The sequence below is a fragment of the Electrona antarctica genome (genome assembly GCF_951216825.1).
Source record: "Electrona antarctica genome assembly, chromosome: 5".
Classification (NCBI taxonomy): Eukaryota; Metazoa; Chordata; class Actinopteri; order Myctophiformes; family Myctophidae; genus Electrona; species Electrona antarctica.
In genome coordinates, this window is record NC_136810.1 from 25,843,142 (window position 1) to 25,867,372 (window position 24,231).

Here is a 24,231-nt window from a genome sequence, read left to right on the forward strand (position 1 = left end):
ATGAAAGCCTCACTGGTGAAAAAGCAGCTAGAGCATGGAGAACAACTTGACCAGAAGCCAGAACAGGGAGAACACGCTGACCAGGAGCCCCAAAAGGAGAAACTGAAGACGAAGAAGAAACTGTTCCCCAATTCTTACTTGTTCAAGGACTGGGGGGATGATCTATCTGAAGATGAACAAAAAGAAGCACAAGCTCTTTTTATGAAATATGGTTACAATGTCTTTCTCAGTGACCACCTACCTTTAGATCGAGTTCTTCCATATACCCTCCACCCCAGGTAAGTGTGTGGTGTTTTTCATTGTATCTCCTTAGACTGGACAAGACCTACTGCCAGAAGTGTCTGAATCTGTAAGTAGCCTACAGGAAGTTCCAGTAAGCTCAACAAAATGTAGCCCTATACTTCCTGTACTTGCGGTAAGACACTTTTGGCAGTAGATAGACTTTATGTCCTCATGAGATGGAGAGACAACGGAGCGCAGTTAGTGAAAATGAGCCAATGAGCCAATTGAACAATGGGTGGGAAGTTGGAACACATTAAAGTCAGTCTTCACACATCAGAACTGACAGAAAACACAACATGAATGAACACACAATGTGTCAGGAATAGCAATCAAACTTATTAGACGCTAAAAATAAAACTTTTTAAAATATCTCCAAGGCAAAATAGCGTACACTCCACATTACAATGAGTTTAACAGATTTAGCTTCAATTCTATAGTGATCATAGAAGAAAACAGTGGTGGAAAGTATGTAAGTACTGTACTTTTCAAGCCATTTGAAAATAGCCAAAGTTGCAAAGTTGAAATTGGACATTCTGCACAATGAGTACTTTCTACTTTTGGTACTTGGTACTATTTTGAATTCTGGACTTTTACTTGTAAGGGAGTATTTCTACATTGCAGTATTGATACTTAAGTAAAAAACTTTTTCCACCACTGGAAGAAAAAAGAGAAAATATCTAAGGTGAAATGTTGGGTAGATTACATTAGACTGCCACAATTCCAAAATACAGAAATATTTTCTGATTAATACATTTTGTTCTATACTTGAATAGGTGTAAAGAAAATAAGTACCCAAAGGACCTTCCAAGTATGGCAGTGGTGTTGATCTTCTTGGACGAGGCCCTGTCTATCATCAAGAGAGCCATTCGCAGCATCATTGACCGAACACCCAAACACCTGCTGAGAGAAATCATTCTGGTGGATGATAACAGCTCCAATGGTTGGTATGATAAGAACAGGGTGGTGTTCGGTTCATGTTTAATGCAGTAGAACAACACACACACGCACACACGCACACATGCACATGCACACACTTCATTAGACGCCTTACCACGCACGATCCCTCCATTTTTGGCATAAGGAATTGTTCCACTTAAGTCATTTCACCAACACTGTTTCAACCATTTCTCCTACCATGGAATGTCTGGGTCAACCTCAACAGACTTCATTCCGGAATAGCAAAGACCTAACTCTATCTATGATTTGAGTGTCTGATCTCTGTGAATGTTGGAAATTAATCATTTATGAATTTTGCCCAATCTTCAAATCACTCCCTTATTCTTTGTCGACAGTTTTATATTCATCTGTTTTCTCTCTATAGAGCGTTGCAGTCCCGCCCCCTACCAGGGCCCAGGAAATGATTCCACGTTCATTTTCCTCATATAGGCCTACATTTCAAAAAGTATTTATTTAAAGACGTTTTAAGCGTCGTACAAAGCCAACTCGAGTTGTGAGAAATCATGACAGTAAACACAATGTTTTGGGCCAAACAAAGAATTAGAAAGAAAACGGCAGGTTTTTATTCTTTGTAATTATTTGTTTGGTCCAAAATATTGTGTTTGTCACAACTCGAGTTGGCTTTGTACGACACTTATACGGTCTTTAAATAAATACTTTTTGAAATGTCTATGGGAAAAATGCATTGGGAATTATTTCCTGGGCCTGGCGTCGTCATGAAAGGGGGCGGGACTGTGACGCTCTATATTCGCCGAACATAGCCAATCTACAAGCTCAAAATGTGTTATACAGAGTGGTTACAATTTACAATTTACAATTTAGGCATTTAGCAGACGCTCTTAATCCAGAGCGACTTACAATAGGCAAGAACAAAAAGCATGGGAATACATCACATATGTAAAAATGCATTTATCGCGAAACATGCGTAAGCTAAGAACGTGACTAGAACATATCTATATAATGACACTATACATATAAACTATAACTAGAACATATCTATATAATGACACTATACATATAAACTACACATATATGCTATACTATGCTGTACATATATACTATGAAGTGCTATGACTACATACAATGCACTTATTGTGCTGTCTACATGACATGCTATAAGTCTGTTTCAAATGCTATATAAGTCTAAGAAGGGGGGTAGGGTAAGTGCTATGGGCCATGATGGAGTCTGAAAAGGTGGGTTTTCAGACTACGGCGGAAGATCGGGAGTGATGCTGCAGTTCTGATTGCAACGGGAAGTGCATTCCACAGTTTTGGGGCCAGAAGGGAGAAGAGTTTGGGACGTGTGGAGCGTTGTCCCGGCGTTTTTAGTGAGGGTACTTCCAGCTTCCCTGCGTTGGCTGATCTGAGTGCGCGGGAGGGTTTGTAGGGTTCAATCATGCTGGCAAGATATGGGGGAGCCATACCTTTGGTTGCTTTAAATGCCAACATCAGAGTTTTGTATTCTGTGCGGGCAGCGACCGGGAGCCAGTGCAGGGAGCGGAGCAGGGGGGAGACATGTGAGAATTTTGGCTGGTTGAAGACCAAGCGAGCTGCGGCATTTTGGATCAGTTGGAGAGGCTTCAGTGCACATGCCGGTAGGCCAGTAAGGAGAGAGTTACAATAGTCAAGTTTTGACAGGACTGTTGTCTGGATTAGGAGCTGGGATGATTCCTGGGTGAGGAACGGTCTAATTCGTCGTATGTTATAGAGTGTGAACCTACAGGATCGAGTGACAGCTGTGATGTGAGTTTTGAACGAGAGCTGACTGTCCAGGACAACACCAAGGTTCCTGGCTGTTGGGACAGACGTTACCAGGGCGTTGTCTACGGAAATAGTTAGCTCCCGCATCGGGCAGGACTTAGCTGGGAAGAAGAGAAGCTCAGTCTTGTCTGGGTTCAGCTTGAGGTGGTTGGAGGACATCCACTGTGAGATGTCAGCCAGGCAAGTAGTGATGCGCTCTTCCACCTGGGTGGCAGAGGGGGGGAAGGATAGAAACAGTTGTGTGTCATCGGCATAACAGTGATAGGATATATTGTGAGCAGAGATGATAGTGCCAAGGGATTTAGTGTACAGTGAGAAAAGGAGGGGACCAAGTACAGATCCCTGTGGGACCCCAGTTTGGAGGGTTCGGGGGGATGATAACAGACCTTTCCAGGAGACCTGGTAGGTCCGGTCGGTGAGGTAAGAGGAGAACCACTTTAGTGCCGTCCCGCCGATGCCTAGATCCGCTAGGGTGTCTAGGAGCAGCTGGTGGTTCACTGTGTCAAATGCTGCTGATAGGTCTAGGAGAATCAGGACTGCAGAGTGGGAAGCAGCCTGGGCAGCATGTAGTGCTTCTGTGACTGCCAGCAGGGCAGTTTCTGTGGAGTGGGCCTTTTTGAATCCGGACTGGTTGGGATCTAGCAGGTTGTTATGTGAGAGATGGAGAGAGAGCTGGTTGGAGACAACACGTTCAATGCTTTTTGATAGAAATGAAAGGAGTGATACCGGTCTGTAGTTCTTGACATCTGAGGGGTCAAGGGTTGGTTTCTTGAGGAGTGGTGTTACTCTGGCTGACTTGAGGGCAGATGGGACGCAGCCTGAGGTTACTGAGGTGTTGATGATGGAGGTGATGAAGGGGAGCAGATCAGGTGCGATGGTCTGGAAGATTGGAGACGGGACAGGGTCGAGAGGACAGGTGGTAGGTCTAGTGGAAGTCACTAGTTGTAGGACCTCGTCTGGGGAAAGAGGAGAGAAGGAGGACATGCATGGTGTGTTGGGGTTAGTGTTGGTTGAGTCAGATGCCACTTTATGGGGGAGGGGGGGGAAGGAGCTGCTGATATCGTCAACCTTCTTCTCGAAGTAGTTGACAAAAACATCAGCAGTGAGGGATGAAGGTTGGGTGGGGGGAGGGGGCTTAAGGAGGGAGGAGAAAGTGGAGAAGAGCTTCCTTGGATTAGAAGTACAGGATTGGATTTTGGTGTGGTAGAAAGAGGTTTTAGCAGTGGTTAGTGAGAGGGAGAAGGCAGATGGTTAAGTCTGAAAGGGGCAGAGACATACAGAAAAATAAAATCAATCATAAATATCAACAAAATATAAAAAAGTCAACTTGATGGTTAGGTTCATGCAGCGTCTATTCAGCCAGCTCTTCATGGAGGACTTAAGTTATTGGCTTGCAGGTAACCCATTCCACATAACTGCTGCAGAGTATACTGTCCTTTCCCATACAGCTTCTGAATCTACATGTAACTATAATTTAGATAATCAGCTTATTCACTTAGGTGTTTAATATTCAATAATGAAAGTTAGCAGGGATGATAAACAGCAACTACCGGTAGGCCTATTATGTTCCAAATCCATGTTGAATTCCCATTCATAATCTCCCTCTCTGTTTTTCCTTCTAAAATCAGAGGACCTTAAGGGGGACCTTGACATATACGTTAAGTCCATTCAGGAACAGAACCCAGGGCTTCGTATTGGGAGAGTGAGGCATGGTGAGCAGCTGGGGTTGGCCTCGTCCAGGATCTCTGGATGGAGGGCTGCTACTGCTGACGTGGTGGCTCTCCTGGATGCTCACATCGAAGTCCATGAGATGTGGTAGGTAACCTGATACCGATCTGGTAACACTTTATATTAAGGTCGTCATTATAATGCATTATAGCGCATTTATAATGCATTATAATGTGCTTATAAGGCATTATAGCACTCGTTATAAATGTTTATACTCATGTATAACAACATATTATAAGTGCTGGTCATAATACATTATTATGCTCAGTGAAGAGCACATTATAACTATTATAACTTAGGTGGTTATAAAGGCACATAGAGAAGTGCTGTAATGTCTGTATCATAATGCATTATAACCAATGTGTTTATTAAATGGAATAATGTCTTATAAACATCAATAATATGTTATAGCAGGACTTTGAGACCTTTAAGTAAAGTGGCAACATTCTTTAATGGTTATTAGCAGTTGTATCATTTTATAATACCCTATAGCATGACTTTGAGACCTTTAAGTAAAGTGGCAACATTCTTTAATGGTTATTAGCAGTTGTATCATTTTATAATACCCTATAGCATGACTTTGTGACCATTAAGTAAAGTGACAAAACTTTATATGCTATAGCATATTATTGATGTGAGAAGTGCTGAGCATAATAATTCATTATGACCAGCACTCATAATATGTTATACATGGTTATAAGTTGTTATACATGATTACAAACATTTATAACGAGTGTTATAATGCCTTATAAGCACATTATAATGCATTATAAATTAGCTTATAATGCATTATAAAGGTGACCTTAAGTTACCAAAATGGAATACCAGTAAGACGCCCTGAGGGCGAGGTCGGTGGAGCGTATCACGAGGTGTGACGGACAAACTGACATGTGTGTTGACTGACAGGTTTTGCAGGTTTTCATAGTAGAGCCATTCTACCAAATTGGTTCAAATTCAGAGTATATATTTAGTAAAGGTACAGTCAATTATCATATTGTATTTTCATATATTTTTCATATATCTTTACTCTCCCAAAGAATTTCACTACCGAAACATAGGATTACATTTACCTTACCCAAGGGGCGACTGTGGCTCAAGAGGTAGAGCAGGTCGTCCAATGATCCATGGGTCGGCGGTTCGAATCCCAGCTCCTCCTGGCTACATGTCGAAGTGTCCTTGGGCAAGACACTGAACCCCAAATTGCTCCCGATGTGCTGGTTGGTACCTTGCATGGCTTCCGCCGCAATCGGTGTATGAATGTGTGTGTGAATGGGTGAATGTAATGCACAATCTATGTAAAGCGCCTTGGATAAAGGCGCTATATAAATGCACCATTTACCATTTATTTACCATTTACCTTAGAATAAAGATACTTATTTTTAATCTATTCATCTTTTTTCCATTCCCCCCAGTAGACCATTTGTAAAAACAAATTAGTGAAACGTGGTTTCCATAATTATATCCATTAAAATTAATATTTTAACAGATCTTTATCATCTTTTATGTTGAATTATTAAAATTAATCAAAATCTAAATGCTATTTCTTTGTAACAGGTATAAAGTTGATTATATAGATTTTACAGCATTACAGCACCTAACCAATAATGATCTGAAAATATTGGTTGATAACTCACTATTTTTTTTTTTTGACTAAACAACGAGTGTTTCGGTAGTGGCAAATCGAGTGGCAAAGTGAGTTTAACCTTGTTTAACATTGTTTAATACAATCAGATAAGACTTTTCTGTTTGGATGTACGGGCTGTCAAGTCCAGAAAATAGTTTTTTGCCACTCAGTAGGCGTTCCTGCATAACTTCCGGGTATGATGATGATGTTACGTGCATACCCTCTATATAGTAATTAATTATAAAAGCAATAACAATTAGTCTCATTTTCCATATACATTTATTAGGATGGACATTAAATTAAGCATTTTGTAGGCCTAACTGAAACACTTGACAAAACAATTCCAAGTCACTTGAGCATGGATAGCCTACATATTTTCCCAGATTTAGCTTTTCGAACACAGCTTTAGACACTAGGCTTCTTTGGACGTGCCTCTAGTGACTTTTTCAGGTGAATGGATTAAGATGTCCAATGTGACTTGAGCCACATTCAGAGGTGGTTTCAAATCTGATTTGAGGCGATCTGTCTCAGTCTGAATGCAACAACCTGTTCTAAATCAGATTCCATGTGACTTGTATGTGACCTGTCTGCATTTAGACTTAATTTAAACAAATCAGATTCCAATCTGGATGTGGCACAGATCTGGTCACTTGAAAACGGCAGTGTGAATGGTCAGACCAAAAGATCAGATTTGAGAAATAAATCAGATTTGAATCAGATTTGACTGAATGTGACTGCAGTCTAAATATGGCCTTACTTACTTATACTTAGTTACTTACTTACGTAGGTGTAAGTATGTAGGACTAGTAGCATGCCAAAGTTTGTGCTATTGCCATTGAGAATGCATTGGGCGTTTAAGTTAAAGAACGCTTTTCCGTCACGCTTTTTCGTCACACTTTTCCATCACGCTTTTTCGTCTTGACTTGAACCTGTGGCCTCCTGATTCCCAGGCAAGCTCTGTACCCAGTGAGCCACTGTGCTTGCTGTGTACAAAAAGCAAAAAAGATAATGACAGAAGAGCCAGAGACAAGTGTTGTTACTCAAAGGGAAAGGCAAACTGTGTTGTGGCAGGTAGCAAGTAGATCAGTGACTTAGCACACTGTTTGCATGATCTGGAAGTTCTGGGTTCAAACCCCACTCAAATCTTTACTTGCCAATATCTGCCATTGAGCCCCATTGTACATTTCTCAAATTTGAAAGCACTATAATTCTAAAACTATGAAAAGATTCCTTTCTAGGCAAGATGAACCTAAATAGGTTTGAATGGGGTTTCTAGGTGCAAGTATTAGCATGCCAATGTTTGTGCTATTGCCATTGAGAATGCATTGGGCGTTTAAGTTAAATAACTCAGAAACTACAAAACATTTAAAAGTAAAAAGTTCCAGCATGTGTCTCCACAGTAAGCTGAATTATAAAAAGTGTGAATGGAGTTTCTAGGTAAAAGTGCTTTTTTGACGTGCCAATATCTGCCATTGAGCCCCATTGTAAATCTCTCAAATTTGAAAGCACTATATTTCTAAAACTATGAAACATTTCAAAGATTCCTTTTCAGGCAAACATGTCCGCCATAAGATGAAGCTAAATAGGTTTGAATGGGGTTTCTAGGTGCCATTGAGAATGCATTGGGCGTATAAGTTAAATAACTCAAAAACTACAAAACATTTCAAAGTAAAAGGTTCCAACTTCCAGCATGTCTCCAGTGTAAGTTGAATTACAAAAAGTGTGAATGGAGTTTCTAGGTGAAAGTGATTTGCCATAAAAGGTGAAAGTGAAAGTGTGAAAGTGATTTTTTTTTATGTGCCAATATCTGCCATTGAGCCCCATGAAACATTTATCATATTTGGTTTCGGACGGCATACTACAGCATGTCGTTTTTCGTGATTTTGGAGGATTTGAAAAAAAAAGATGAAAATCACGAAATAGGCCTACTATAGTTCCAGACAGCATACTATAGTATGTCATTTTCATCATGATTTTGGGGCACTATGTCAGAGCCAGTACTTGAACCTGAGGCCTCCTGATTCCCAGGCAGGCTCTGTACCCAGTGAGCCACTGTGCTTGCTGTGTACAAAAAGCAAAAAAGATAATGATAGAAGAGCCAGAGACTTGTTTCCATTGTGGTTCATAAGCATTCAAACCTCTAGAGATAAACAACAGCACAAGAAACAATAGACAAATCTCCTGTTATTTTATTTTTTTATTTTATTTTTGTACAAGTGTTGTTACTCAAAGGGAAAGGCAAACTGTGTTGTGGCAGGTAGCAAGTAGCTCAGTGACTTATCACACTGGTTACATGATCTGGAGGTTGTGGGTTCAAACCCCACTCAAATCTTTACTTGCCAATATCTGCCATTGAGCCCCATTGTACATTTCTCAAATTTGAAAGCACTATATTTCTAAAACTATGAAACATTTCAAAGATTCATTTTCAGGCAAACATGTCCACCGTAAGATGAACCTAAATAGGTTTGAATGGGGTTTCTATTACTTACTTAGTTACACAACTGATCCTTTCTTTTGCTTCCTAAGTATATTGGGGTTTGCTTTCTGTTTACTCTAGGGCGGAGCCTCTGCTGACACAGATCAAACTGGACAGAACGGTGGTGGTCTCTCCAGTGTTTGACAGGGTCAACTTCGATGACCTGGCTGTGGTGAATTACCCTGCCAATGCCCAAGCCTTTGACTGGGCCTTGTGGTGCATGTACGGGCGCTTTAGGCTTGAGTGGAACAAGCTCAACGATCCCTCAATGCCTGGCAAGTAAGTTGAAGTTAGGGCTGGACGTATATGACTTCAAATCAATATCACTATTACTTCAAGGTTTTGCCTCGATTACGATTAATGATAGCAATTTGTGTAGGCCACTATTGTACAACAAAGTATAATACAGGGTTAAGGCACCAAGGTGAGGAAACCAATGGCAACTACCTCTAGGGGGTAAGACACTTCAACCGGTTGTAACGGGGCCCGAGGCTCTACTCGTTTGTGTTGTAAGCTGCAGGAGACACAACCCAGATGAAACAAACGTACCTCCCCCTCCATGCCAGGCCAGTAGAATCGTCGGCGCAGCTGGGTCAGTGTCCTCTCTGGTCCCGCATGGGCTGTCGACAGGTGGATCCCCTTCCATGCCTCCTCTCGTCTTGCCTTCGGGCACACGATCTATCTGGAATCAGTCACACTACGATACAGTACATGTCCTTTTACTCGTAGTCACGTTCACTGTCGTAGCATTTGCTGTGCTTCTCGAGACCAACTCTTCCTCTCCTCGGCCGCGGGATATTGTCTCTTCAAGACGCGCTACTTTAGTGTTTGGATATCCGCATCATTTTCTTGCGCCTCTTGCCACTCACTTACGGTTCCTGCCCTCTCCGGCGCGAGTTCTATAGCCCCCACATCACTCGAAACTACAGGGAATCTGGATAGCGCATCCGCGTTTGCATTACTTTTGCCTGGGCGATATTTAATGTCAAAAGTGAAAGAGGCTAGTTGGGCAGCCCAGCGCTGTTCTACGGCACCCAAGCGCGCGGTCTGGAGATGCGCTACAGGGTTATTGTCGGTGTGTATAGTAAATTAGCGCCGGTCAAATAGTCTTTTGGCCCATTTCAGGGCCAAAAGCTCCAGCTTGAACGAGCTGTAATTCGCGTCATTCTGTTCTGTGGGATGTAAACTCCGACTGGCATAGGCGATAAGTCTTTCATGCCTCTCCTGGACCTGGGCTAGAACGGCACCAAGGCCGCGACCACTTGGTCAGTGTACAGCCTGAAAGGCTGTTCATAGTCGGCATACGCCAGTATGGGGGCCTCGGTGAGAGCTGATTTTAACGCGTGGAAGGAGTTCTGACACTCCGAAGTCCATTTGATGGGACACTGATGCGATTTCACATCATTTGGAACGCCAATTAGCAGGTTATTTAATGGTCTGGCTATGGCGGCAAAGGATGGCACGAATCTCCTATAATATCCAGCTAATCCTAGGAAGGCACGTACTTCACGCACGGTTGTTGGCACTGGCCACTGCGTAACGGCTGCCACTTTGTCAGGATCTGGTCGGACACCCTGTCTGTCTACGACATGGCCCAATAATTTTACCTCACTCTGCAGAAGCGTGCATTTGTCGAGGCGCAGTTTCAGTCTGTGTTTCCACAGGTGGTGGAAAACCTGGTCGAGGTGCTGTAGATGAGAACGAAAGTCAGGGGAATACAGGATGATATCATCAAGATAAACTAATAAATATTCTGCTACCTGACCACTTAGGCACTGCTGCATGAGTCTCTGAAACGTGGTGGGCGCATTACAGAGTCTGAACGGCATCCTGGTGAACTCATATAACCCCAGCGGGGTCGTAAAGGCTGTCTTCTCTTGATCGTGGAGGTCCATCCCCACCTGCCAATATCCACTGGCTAGATCCAACGTCGAGAACCACTGGGCTTGGGTCAGGCTCGTCAGCGTCTCTTCAATGCGGGGCAAGGGGAAAGCGTCCTTGTGCGTCACCGCATTCAGTTTACGGTAGTCAACGCAGAATCTCCAACTGCCATCTTTTTTCTTCACCAAGACGATCGGTGCGGCCCACGGACTGCGGCTCTCAGCGATGACTCCTTTCTGCAGCATGTCACTCAATAGGTTCTTCATTTCCTTGTACATGGAGGGCGGCAAGGGTCGATGTCTCTCACGGATCGGAGCGGCGTCCCCCGTCGGAATCTGATGTTGCACTGGGTCGGTCTGCCCGAAATCCTCGTCATGGGTGGCGAACACGCTCTTCCATCTGCCCAACATCATCTGGACTTCTTCTCGTTGCTGCGCTGATAGGTCGGCTCGTTCCGTCAGTCGTCGCATCTCTTGGCTCGTTCTCCGGATCTCCTCCAGCGATGTCGATCCCAGAATGACTCGCTATTTCAATATCTATACTTTGTTTCACTCACTAATTTCACTGCACGGTCACGCTCGAGCTGTCACGGTTCCTGACTCGATTTCTGGCGTGGGAACCGTGGATCGAACCCCTGTCGCACTGGCACAGTCCTCTCTCGTAAGGCGCTCTCACCGGAGCCCTCTGTACACAACCTCTCTCTTCACTCCCTTCCTGCAGACTGAGGGTGTCCATTTCAAGGCACCTAGGCCCGCCCCTGAGCGGCACACGCATCCGCCGCTCGTTAACCAACAGGGAGAAGGCGGACATTATCATCATCACATTCATCATTCATCAATACCCCTTTTTCCCCTCACTGTATATGTTTCTTTTCCCTTTTTTACCTCCTTTATGATGAATTCCTGTTCTGTTCTTTGGCTATATAGAAGTGTCTATTTGTACGTCTCTAAATGTTTTGATGATTTGAACACGGTGGACCCTCTTGTAAACAAGTGTAATGCTTTATTGGGTCGTCCACTCACACACACACACACACACACACACACACACACACACACACACACACACACACACACACACACACACACAATGCATTTGCGCCAGGATTATCATCATTAGTGGTATCACATTTATCCAGCATAGGGGAAAAAAAAAAGAAAAAAAAAAGAAACATAGAGAACCCTTCTCCTTGACCCTCTCACAGGAACGCACCATCACTCTGACACTGAAGCCTGTTTTATACTTTGTCGTAAAATGGCGTCGCTCGGCGACAATATCGAGCAAGCTCACACAGCTTGTAGTTCGGCTGGCTACCTTCAGCACGCAATGCCATCGTACGACAGCGAATAAGTTAAGAATTATGATCTCTCTTTCTTCTGTATTAAATGTTTTGGTTGACATGTCAGCCAACATTAACATACCATAATGTCTCTGTTAAACCTCATATGTCAAAAACTGTTCAAATTCAAAAATAGCAAAAGTAGCAGATCGACAAGCTCAAAGTGTGTTGCTTTGCTTCGTTTAAAACATGGAGATAAGAGTTTTCTGCCCGACAGCAACGATAACATCTCTTTCTCCAGGAGTCCTTCGGTCATGGGGATCCTAGCTGCAGACAGGAAGTTTCTAGGAGAAATCGGGGTCCTTGATGAAGGAATGCAAGTATATGGTGGGGAAAACGTTGAGCTAGGAATCCGAGTGAGTCAACCACAACAATACAGCACATGAGAATTTGGGCTTGTTTCTGTGTTAATCTAGATGCTTACATTTGGTTATTTGTCTCCACCAGGCCGAAGGCATGGTATGTTTTGCACTCCGTCCGTGTGTGTGTGTGTGTGTGTCCTTCCTTCCGTCCTTCTGTCCGTCCGTTATCAGCTAATCTCCGCCACCGTTGGCCCGATCCATGCCAAACTGTGCACACACACTCCCTGGATGCCAACGACGAACCTCTGCCCCAAATATTCCTCAACGGCCTGTTATAGCGCCACCATGAGGCCGATTTAGGCAAAACACATTTCTGTAGATAACTTGTACAGATTGTATCCATACATCACACAATTCGGTATGTGTGATGTCATGTGATCAACACAGATCTGCACAATTTCCCATCTTCCATCCTGATTGGCTAAGATTGGCTTCCAAAGCTCACATGATTGGTCCGTTTCGAACAAAATGCCACAAATCACAAACAGTGTCCAATTTCCATGAAATTATAAACGCACATTCATTCATGTGATCAAGACGATTTGTACAAAATGCTGCACATGTCCTGCTCATCCACAATTCTATCCTCAGAGATTCTATGAGTGATCTGGCTCTGCATTTCCTCAACAAAACAAACAAAAAAACATGTTTATTTTACCTAAACATTTTGCCAAACATCACACACACTCCTATCCTCCTGGTGGATACCTGTGCCCAGAAGGGCACTTTTTCTAGTTATCCTTCTTTTCTTTTCTTTTTCTTTTCCCCTTTTTTTTTTTTACACCTGTCATTGAATCATCAGCATTCCAAGGGCCTCTGTTTTTATGGAATTTTACTCTTTCCATCTTACCCAGTCAGACAGGGGAGTGAGACAGGACTGTAGAAGCTCCTCTCAAAATTTGGGAAGTAGACCTTCTCCAAATCTGAGGTTTTAAATAATACTCAACAATACGTAATAATGTTTTCACAAAGGTCACAAGCACATACACAATCCTAGTAATTGCTTTATATAGTTAGGATCTAAATACACATAATTGTATTCATAGCTGTTAGACATAGTCTCCTTTCTTATTATAAATTAAAATTATATAACTACAACGTTTTGTGAGAGGAGGTTTGGTTTGGCTCTGGTTAAGTAGTACAAATGGTAACATTTACTTTACATAATATGTTAAACTGAACTGAACTGAACTCATTCTGCTGAATTATATGTTTAACACCCATTTACAGGTGTGGACGTGTGGAGGGAGTGTGGAGGTCGTTCCATGTTCCAAGATAGCCCACATTGAGAGGGCCCACAAGCCCTATATGCAAGACTACAGTAAGGCCATGAGGAGGAATGCCCTGAGGGTAGCAGAGGTGTGGATGGACGAATACAAACACAACGTCAATTTGGCCTGGAACGTGCCCTTTGAGGTAATGTAGGACAGTGGTCCCTATTCTCCTAACCTTTCAAAGACCCCCAGGTTGATGTTCTTTAGTCCACGCAACCCTGTTTTTTGGCTATATAGAAGTGTATATTTGTACGTCTCTAAATGTTATGATGAATTGAACATGGTGGACCCTATTGTAAACAAGTGTAATGCTTTATGGTGTCGTCCACAGTTAACAGTTTTGTATTGAGTTGTGCTTGAAATGTACTGTAATTCTCCAATCTGTTAATAAATCTTTCAATCAATAAATCAATTAATCAAAACCCCATCTATACTTTCCTAGAAGTCCACGCCCACAAAAGTCATAGACCATGACGTAGGCGAAACTGCCTGCTCCTCATACGTCACTGGCTTCCCCTCTTTGTTCCTGTTCTAACTCCACACGCGACGGTGCTCCGCGCGCCTCAACGCCCCTTGCGCGACATTGATCTGTCCTCTGGCACCAACATAGACTCCTTTCACCATTTTCAATGTGCTTGTATTCTTTTATTTACTTTAATTTTGGAAAATAATCCCATCCGCGCTCTCTTCAATCACCGTGGATGCTGCCTACATTCCGAGAAAACAGCCTTTAAAAACGGCACACAAACAGGAACTCCACTCCTTTGTTTCCTTTTTGGTCTACGGCCGATCACGTGACGCGCGCGTCTACGCAGTGCAAGGCATGCTGGGTTACAGGTGCATGATGCAGAGTTTTTAAAATATATAATTATTTTCTTTTTGAGGGGCGCTAGCCCCTCCTATATTCAGCTAGTGTAGATCATTGTCCTAACATTAAATGCCATTGACAATGAATGGAGACGTAATTTTTTACATGATTTACGATTATGTGTCTGAGCAAATTGGCTATTTTGTCTTAACACAACCATTAAATGCCATTGACAATGAATGGAGAATTTACGTCATATGTAGATGAGCAAATCGGCAATTTTGTCCTAACACAAACATTAAATGAGATTGACAATGAATGGAGAATTTACGTCTATATGTAGACGAGCAAATCGGCTATTTCCTTCCTACACAAGGATTAAATTCCCATTGACAATGAATGGAGAATTTATGTCATAAGCAAATCGGTAATTTTGTTAAATTCCCATTGACAACGAATGGAGAATGTGTCTGAGCAAATCGACATGTTACGTTTGATTGATTGATTGATTGAAAAATGTATGTAACAGTTTGCAGAATTACAGTACATTTCAAGCACAAACTCAATACAAAGGCTGTTAACTGTGAGTGGACGACCCAATTAAGCATTACACTTGTTTCCAATAGGGTCCACGATGTTCAATTCATCAAAAACATTTAGAGACGTACAAATAGACACTTCTATATAGACAAAGGACAGAACAGGAATTCATCATAAAGGAGGTAAAAAGGGAAAATAAACATATACAGTGAGGGAAAAAAAGGGGTGGGCGGTGGGGGGGATTCACGTTCAGCTCCGTTCATTTGTTTGTTTTCCTTGGAGGAGCTGTGTTGGTCCCCAAGTCGGCTCCGTGGCCGTACCTTGAGTTGGCTGTGTGGCCGTGACCGTCTCTTGTGTTGTCCTTGTGACGTCATGATGATGTGTGGTGTGAGCTTTTGGTTTAAGCTAGATGTGAGCACGGAAGGCACACAAACCTAGTTTGATACAATTAGCTATTTCTGAGATTGTACAAGGTACAATTACAGGTGACCCTCAAGGACCTCACTTTGAGAACCACTATCACACAGTATACCGTAAAACTAATTCTGCAAGTCTCCCCCCCAATCAAGGACCATGGGATAGATATTGGAGACGTGTCAGAGAGGAAGAAGCTCAGAGAGAAGCTGAAATGTAAGCCTTTCAAGTGGTACCTGGAGAACGTATATCCACAACTGGATCCCTTGGACGATCTTCTGGCTTATGGTGGAGTACGTTTACGGTGGCGGTGGGTGGCGCTAAATTAAGCAATATTACACGAGAGACGAGAGGGTGTTTTGTATCGTCATTAATGCACACCTGCGGTGTCATAGGAATTCGCCCGCAGTGCGTGTTCCGAAAGGTATCGCAGAAGTGCATGAATGACGAAACACCCTCGAGTGTAATATTGCAATTATACAACAGTTACCCTTAAAACTAAGATAATCGCCGAAAAATAATGTTTTTTCAATGACAGATGTATAGCCACTATGACCACCGAGTCTGCTGCGCTCTGAGAGAAAAGCACGGCTGAATTCTTTGTTTTGATTAGCCGTGCCATTATCGTGGTTTAAGCACGGCTAGAAAGCTGTTTCAACCAATCAGATTGCTTCCTCAAAATGACCTGTTGTATAATACTTAATGCACACCATACTGGGCATTCACTAACCGTGTTCCCGATTGTATCTGTTAATGGAGAAGATGCAACTCTTCCGTCTCATTTCTGTCTCGGTTACAGAATTATATTCTGTATAACCACTTGTGCGGACCACAAGTTGATAGTATACTCACATGACTTTTTCATCAATCAAATCTTAAGTGCGAATTAACCACACTTTCCGCCGTTGATTATCCACTTGGGCTAACACTCGTATGACCGCGGTGGCTGGCACAAGTTTTACCGGCCCTCTATAGCTGTAGCTAGGTCAAGTTAACACTTTAATATTGCCTAAGATGTATTACTGCTGAACTCCCTTGGGGTTGTGGCTAAGCACTTGGGCTACAGTGGGTGTGAATGTTATCTGCTCCTCGTTTCAGGGCAGGATTTTAGAGGCATTCTCACGGGGTGCAGATACTTGCAGGTATACATTTGTCTAAGGCAGATAATAAAGTCAGGACCAAGCTGTTATGCACTCTGGACTTTTTAGGGTCCATCTTAACATCTTCAGTGTTATGCTTTGAGTGATTGAAAGTAAGAGAGTGAGAGTAAGCTACGTGAGCTGGGATTAAAAATGTGTTAAATAGTCGGGAGCGTGCATGGTAAAGAAAAAGCTAAAGGTGTTAGCATTATTTGACATACATTTAATGATGGGGTTACTAGTACTAGCTGGATGATAAAATGAATAGGATTAAAGGGTGATGCTTGAAAGCATTTGTAGCGTTTGGCAGGAATGGCAGGAATTTTGTTTTTTAGGCCTACAGTAAGTGGTCAAGCCTGAGTTTCTTAAAAAGATCGAGGATAGATAAGATTATTGTGTCTAAGGCTTTGGCTTGTGTTTAGATGTTGAATTTTACAAAAGTATGTAATAATAGTATTGTATAAAAGAAAATCAAACTATTATAGGTTTTTATAAAATCACAAATATATACTATAAAACACTGATTTTATAAAACAGGCCTATAGATTTTTTTAAATCAGTGTTTTTTATAAAATGTAGATTTTTGAAGATTTATAAGATGTACATTTTTAATGCAGAATTAATAATATAAAAGTAAACAAAAATAATGCTGTTTGTGATAATGTAATAGTTTTTGACAGGCGCATTAGGGCCACAATTAAATAATGTAAGGAAGTGGCACTGATATTCCCTGTCTCAGTTTATTTAATGAGCCTGGCCAATTAAATAAACAAGCTATGGGCCTGTGTTGTACAGCTCATAGTGTACATACTGTACACACTAATACATGTGTCTCTTTCTGTTCTTGATTTGTGGAAAACAAAGATGAAGAACATGAATGCCAGCATGTGCATCGATCAAGGGCCTGTGCCAGGGCATACACCCATTGCATACGGCTGCCATTACTATAACTCTCAGGTGAGTATCATCTACACATGGAATTGTGGCCTCCTGAAAATTTTGGAAACCAAAAATAACAGATCTACAGGTTGCTGTGTGACCTTATAGATTAGACTATTGTCTGCATCTAATTGTGAGAACACCCCAAAAGATTTTCGCCGTGGGCATTGGACCCCCCAACAACTAAACAAGTATCAGGCTGTAGATAAACCTTGTGTACCTGTTTCTATTGGCAAATCTTCTGATGTTTTTTTTTCTTTACTTCAGTCCACTTATTACCGTGGGAGTGGTGAGCTATACATTGGCGGCATCAAGTCCCACAAGTACAATGAGAACAGGTGTCTGGTTGATATGGGCGAAGCAAATCCCATCCCCGGCTTGTACGAATGTAAACAAGCTACGGAGAAGGGCATGAGCCGTTTCTGGGATTTCACTCAGGTACTGTGCTATTTACCAACAACACAGTGTTAACGGCTTTCAACCGGAGTCTCTATTTTGAGTGTGTTATTATAGTTAAAAATCCAAAATATCTTCCCCATATTTTGTGGGGATTTCATGTTGATTAAGTATGATTAAGTATATGGCGTGTGGTTTAATGCCAACCAGAACTATTCCAGTAAACTTTTCCAGGTTTACCACATATAACATATACTCATGTAGGTTTTCATTTCCTTACTAGTACTCACTATGCTATGCATTACTTATGTGCACTTTTGTAACAACAGCATACCCTCTAGTTCCCTACATTTTAATGGGTTTGTATTATATCCATTTCTGCGGATATAGAATATTTTCCTATAATAACTATATTTTACAACCATCTACTTTCCTAGTAGGTTCCCGTGAACTACTAAGCAATTTACATAATTGGATGGGCTTACAATGAATACCATATCAATAGCTTCCTAGGAAATATACTGTATTTCATTACGATGTACTTTCCTGGTATGTAATTACTACTCAGGAGAGACACACTTCAACCGTTGCTTTTCTGGTTCTCTCTTTTCAGGGTAAAGAAATTAAGAACAAAAAGACCAAAAGATGTTTGGAGATCACAGACAGACAACTGGTGGTCCATGAATGTACCAGCCAGAGATGGGAAATCCAAAATATTATCAAACCTTTCTAGGAGATGAAGACAGACAGACAGACAGACAGACAGACAGACAGACAGACAGACAGACAGACAGACAGACAGACAGACAGACAGACAGTGTGTGTGTGTGTGTGTGTGTGTGTGTGTGTGTGTGTGTGTGTGTGTGTGTGTGTGTGTGTGTGTGTGTGTGTGTGTGTGTGTGTGTGTGTGTGTGTGTGTGTGTGTGTGTGTGTGTGTGTGTGTGTGTGTGTGAGACGTTTCAATGTTTCAAAAACACATCCGTTCACACTTAAAACAGGAAAATCATATTTTTGGCATTTGTATATTCTGAAGGACATGACATTATTGTCTGTATGGGCAAATAAAGTGAATCTTGGATTTTGTAAAGCCATTGTCTGACAGTCTTTGCATAGATCATGTATAACTGTATCATGTGACATGATACTAACCAACCATGAAACTGGCATGATAGAGCTAAATTGACACTAAGTAGCCCACAGACCCCTATTTGAAAAGACATGCCAGGGACCCCCATAAGAGAAGACTTTTAGGGCTCTAGCAGTGTCAATGTTAAATATGGGGCCAGAGCCCCCTATGTGTTGTCCGTCAAATTGCATATGGACAGAGAGACTCTTCCGGACTCCTCTCAAATCTTGCGAGTTTGTTGCTGGGATAAAGAAATGTCGATAACAAAGTAGATTTACTCCTGATTTGTCTCGCTAAAAGAAGCCATTTTAGTATGAATATTTTGTAAATATTGAGTGCCTTTTGATGATTGGGTCCAGTATTTAGTTCAGTGACCATGGAGTTAAGGAATGGTTCATAAGCTGTGTTCATGTTCACTCTCCCATTGGAAATGAATAGACTCCAACATTCTTCCTGTCTCCTAATAATGTTACTGTCCAAGCTCCAGAAACCAGCTTTTCTGATGTAAACTGGCTTCCCTATAAATCTAAGAGGCCTGTCAATGGTATGCAACACAAAACTGATGATGGGTGTTTCCTAACAAACCTGACAGTCTGAAAACATACATTTTGTTCAACTATGAATATCATTGTCATTTTATCATTTTAACAGAATGTATTGGATTACACACACACACACAAAAATAGATTCATACCGGTATCTATTTTGTGCATTAGAAGTTTCTGTCATGAAAGTATAAAGAAAAAAACTAAGACACAGAGACAAAGAGGCATTTCTGTCTTTTATTAGATTATAATCCGCAGATCTTAAAATATTAAATTGCTTTTAACTTAGTTAATAATTAAAATACATAAAAATGAAAGCCAGAACTGAAAAGGAGAATCATAAACCCAATCCTCCTTTCGATACAGAGGCTATGTCTGACGGAACCCAAGCAGACATTGTGCATTTTCTATACATGTGTAATGATATTTATGAACTAATTTCCTCTTTGATAATAAAAAAAAGAAAAGAAAAATAGAAAGAAAATATTAAAGGGACAAAAACAATATCTAAATGTTGCGCTGGGAATATTGATGACATGTCTTGCCTTCAGCAGTTGTGGACAGTAACAAAGTACAATTACTCTAGTACTGTACTTAAGTAAGCTTTTTGAGTATCAGAACTTTACTTGGGTGTATTTATGGATACTTCCAAGTTTCACTCCACTGCATTGCAAAGACCAATGTTGTACTTTTGACTCCACTACATTTCTAGGAATGAAAAAAAGTACATTATGAATTAACCACTTAAGCCATATTTCAAATATAGTGAAAACAACTGATCTACAATCTCACATGTTGTGATGCGCTGTAGTGAGCTTGTAGATCTGCTATTTTCACTATCATCGAAATTTGTTTGTACTACTGCCATTTGTACTTTTTTAAAGCAAGTAACTCAAAGTACAAATCTGACAGAGCAAGTCTCACTTGAAATGGAGCAATATTTTACCAGGAGTATCTATATTTTTACTCAAGTACTGGGGGAGGGGGGGGGGGGGGGGGGGGGGGGGTGAGTACTTTGTCCACCTCTGAATTTCAGCAATTTGCAAACAGCAGGGCAGAAGGAAAGAAAATGCCCCCAACAACCTACCACATTATCCCCCCCTGTCACCACCTGTCCTCACTGTGGGCATGCAGACATTGAGAAATGTCTTTGTCCTTCTCCTGTGCTACTGGAGAGAGGGGAGGGGACGGGAAGGAGAGGCTTCTGCCACGCTGTAACCCGGCAAACAAGCTCTGACGTCTGGGGAAGAGGTGTCCGCCAACCTTCACTAGTAGGGCCAGATATGGGCTTCAGTCTCGTTAATAGCAGTTCCCTCTGACCAGATTAAATATCTAATATACAATCTTTATATCTTCTTCTGTCTCTCAATCTTTTGTGTGGCATTTGCCACTGAAGCCTGATTTATACTTAATCATAAGATGGTGATGCTCGCAGAAAATTGTTGATCTTGTAGTTTTTCGGCAAGGGCGACACCATGGTAAGACAGCGTATAAATTAAGCAGTACTCATTACTCAGTGTATACATCCTTTTGCAGACACACATAAATCTGATCCAATTGCAAATAACTGTAAACAAAGCCTTGGCCATGTCACTGTGGCAGTAAAGATCTATTCTGTATCAAATGTTTTGGTTGACAACTTGACATGTCAGACACATAATGTAACCAGTCACAATATCTTCTCCAGGAGTCCATCGGTCATGGGGATCCTAGCTGCAGACAGGAAGTTTCTAGGAGAAATTGGGGCCCTTGATGAAGGAATGCAAGTATATGGTGGGGAAAACGTTGAGCTAGGAATCCGAGTGAGTCAACCACAACAATACAGCACATGAGAGCATATGGATCAACAATTGGGCTTGTTTCTGTTTTTATCTCATATGCTTACATTTTGTCACTGACGGATGGAAAACTTGGAAAACCGCTTTCATTTTCACTTAATTTTTGAGTGGTGCAACCACTCCTATAGACAGATATGTGTGTCCCTGGGTCCCTGGCTGGCTCATGGCTGGGTCTGTCTGAGCACGAAAATAGCATTTGGTTGGTTTTCACAACCAAGTGTCACTGTTGCGCAGCCTACCACACACACACACATATTAACTGTATATATGATGATTTGTGGTGGTACAGTACAGTACAGTACAGTACAGTACAGTACAGTACAGTACAGTACAGTACAGTACAGTACAGTACAGTACAGTACAGTACAGTACAGTACAGGAACCCCCTGGGGACCCCCACATGGTAACTCTGTCATTTCTCGACCGTTTCGGACACAGGGGGGCTCGCCGGAACCGGGCCGGCACCCTGACCGCGTTTTCTTCACATGCCCATGTTGCGAGCTTGTACAGTAGGTTGGCTATTTTTGCAACCTTTGCATGAAACTCTTGGACGACGAAGTCGGGCATTCATTCACCAAAAGAAAGTAGACATATGTTGATATAAGGTTTCTGCCTGATAGCAATGATATGGTGTCTTTTTTGACACCTGTCAATCAGCAATGTTCAAAGGGGTGGTGGAGGATGTGGGTTCGAATCCTTCGTGTGGTGATGCATCTAGCTTTGTCGAGCTTCTACGAACACGTGGCCTGTGTTTGGAGAAGGGAAGCTGGGTAGGATCTAGGATGATATCACTGCACATATTCCTATGGGCTGGGGTGGCACCGAGGAGTGTCAGCAAGGAGTGTTGGGTGGGAGGAGTATAGGACGAAGGCTGTACGTGATGTCCTCCCGGTGGGGACTCCTCACTGGCAGGTGAGTCTGTGGGATACAACAGTGATAACACACACTGTGTGTGTGTGGGGAGGAATTAATTGGCATAAAAATTAAAAGAAAAAAACATATTTATTTTTAAAATAAGTCACTTTCGTGTAAAATGGAGTTTATATGTAGACATATGGGGGCATATGGGGGCAGATTAAATGAATGTCAAATATCTAAAAGAAAACAACAACTTAAGAACTCTCTGGAGTGCACACAAAACACAGAATAGATGGTAAAATGAGCCCAGAAGTGTTAACACGTAACTGAACTCATTCTGCTGAATTTCATCAAGTTCTGGGGGGAACATAATACAATCTCAGCTATTTTCTGCAAAGACATTTGGTGCAGTGGGGAAAATACACATTACAGCACTTTCATTAAGGAGGGTCTAAGTTGTAAATAATAGCCATTATTACAGGTGTGGACGTGTGGAGGGAGTATAGAGGTTGTTCCTTGCTCCAAGATTGCCCACATTGAGAGGGCCCACAAGCCCTATATGCCAGACCTGGTCCCCGCAATGAAGAGGAATGCCCTTAGGGTAGCAGAGGTGTGGATGGACGAGTACAAACACAATGTCAATTTGGCCTGGAGGATGCCATTCAAGGTAATGTAGGACAGTGGTTCTCGTACTTTTTTCATGCCAAGGAAAGGATCCCTAAATGAAAAGGTATTTGGCCACAGTACCCCATCTGAAACTATCTTGTGGCAAAAATATTCTACATTTTTCAAAAATGTAGAATATTTGGGGGAAAAAATTGGAAAATAGTAATAGATCCCACCACGACGTGTTGTGAACTTGTAGATTGGCTATTTTGAAATATCGATGCAATTGTGGTTAAAGTTAAACAGGACAACCCTGGAACCCTCTCAATGACCCCTGGTGATCCCCAGACGTCACTTTGAGAACCACTCATACACTATCACACATACAGTAAACAAGACTAATTCTGACCCATCAAGGACCATGGGATAGATATCGGAGATGTGTCAGAGAGGAAGAAGCTCCGAAAGAGGCTCAAATGTAAGCCTTTCAAGTGGTACCTGGAGAACGTGTATCCACAACTGGATCCCTTGGACGATCTTGTGGCCTCTGGTGAAGTAAGTTTACGGTGGGTGGAGCTTGGAGCTAAAGACAAACTATTTTACATGCACAGTAGCCTCCCACAGCTTTCTCCATAGCATGAGGAGATAAAACCTGGAAAATAATGAATGCCTATAAAGCGTCTAAATGGACAGTGCCAAAGAAAGCGTCAATAATGAATCAGAAACAGTACAGGTCACGTGGTTCATGCATCGTGCACGCTTCATCAATACCAATATAGTGTTACATTTTTGTTTTATGTTTGAGCACTCATAAATTCCAAATCAACCTTTTCAATCTTGCCCCTGACTACCCCATATTACTATAAAAATACTATACTAAAACTTTAAAAATATAAATTATATATTTAAAACTACGCCTTTTCAAAGACCAAATAAAAAACAAACTAAAGAAAATTTATTAAAATTAACTGCAATTGCAAAAGTGTAAAGTCAAAACAAACTTAAGATCAACGCTACTGAAAAATGCAGAACTATAATAACCAAGCTTGCCCTGCACATCCTGTCCTTGGCAGTTAGACACCTTAAAGAGATGTACTGTATTGTGCAGCCCATACTAATGCATTATCTGTTTCTCGTCTTGACTTGCATAAAACAAAGATGAAGCACATGGATACCAACTTGTGCATTGATTTTGGGCACCCCCCGTGGAATACTCCCATTGCAGACACCTGCCAACCATATGGAGGTCAAGTGAGCAACATTTACGTGTGGAATTGTGGCCTCCTGACAAGTTTGCACAATGGAAATAGCGGATGTACAAGCTCCCAACATGTT

At 41.8% G+C, this 24,231-nt stretch overlaps 1 protein-coding gene across 1 annotated transcript; it reads left to right on the forward strand.

Moving 5' to 3' along the window:
* Nucleotides 1–18,656, forward strand: LOC306923914 (putative polypeptide N-acetylgalactosaminyltransferase 8; the record flags this gene model as incomplete). Its single annotated transcript, XM_079502260.1, has 10 exons — nt 1–278; nt 1,056–1,222; nt 4,629–4,815; nt 8,913–9,110; nt 12,293–12,407; nt 13,644–13,829; nt 15,605–15,742; nt 17,453–17,545; nt 17,795–17,965; nt 18,537–18,656. 10 exons carry the CDS (start codon nt 1–3, stop codon nt 18,654–18,656), a joined length of 1,653 nt encoding a protein of 550 aa, XP_079358386.1.
* Nucleotides 18,657–24,231: the final 5,575 nt, after the last annotated feature.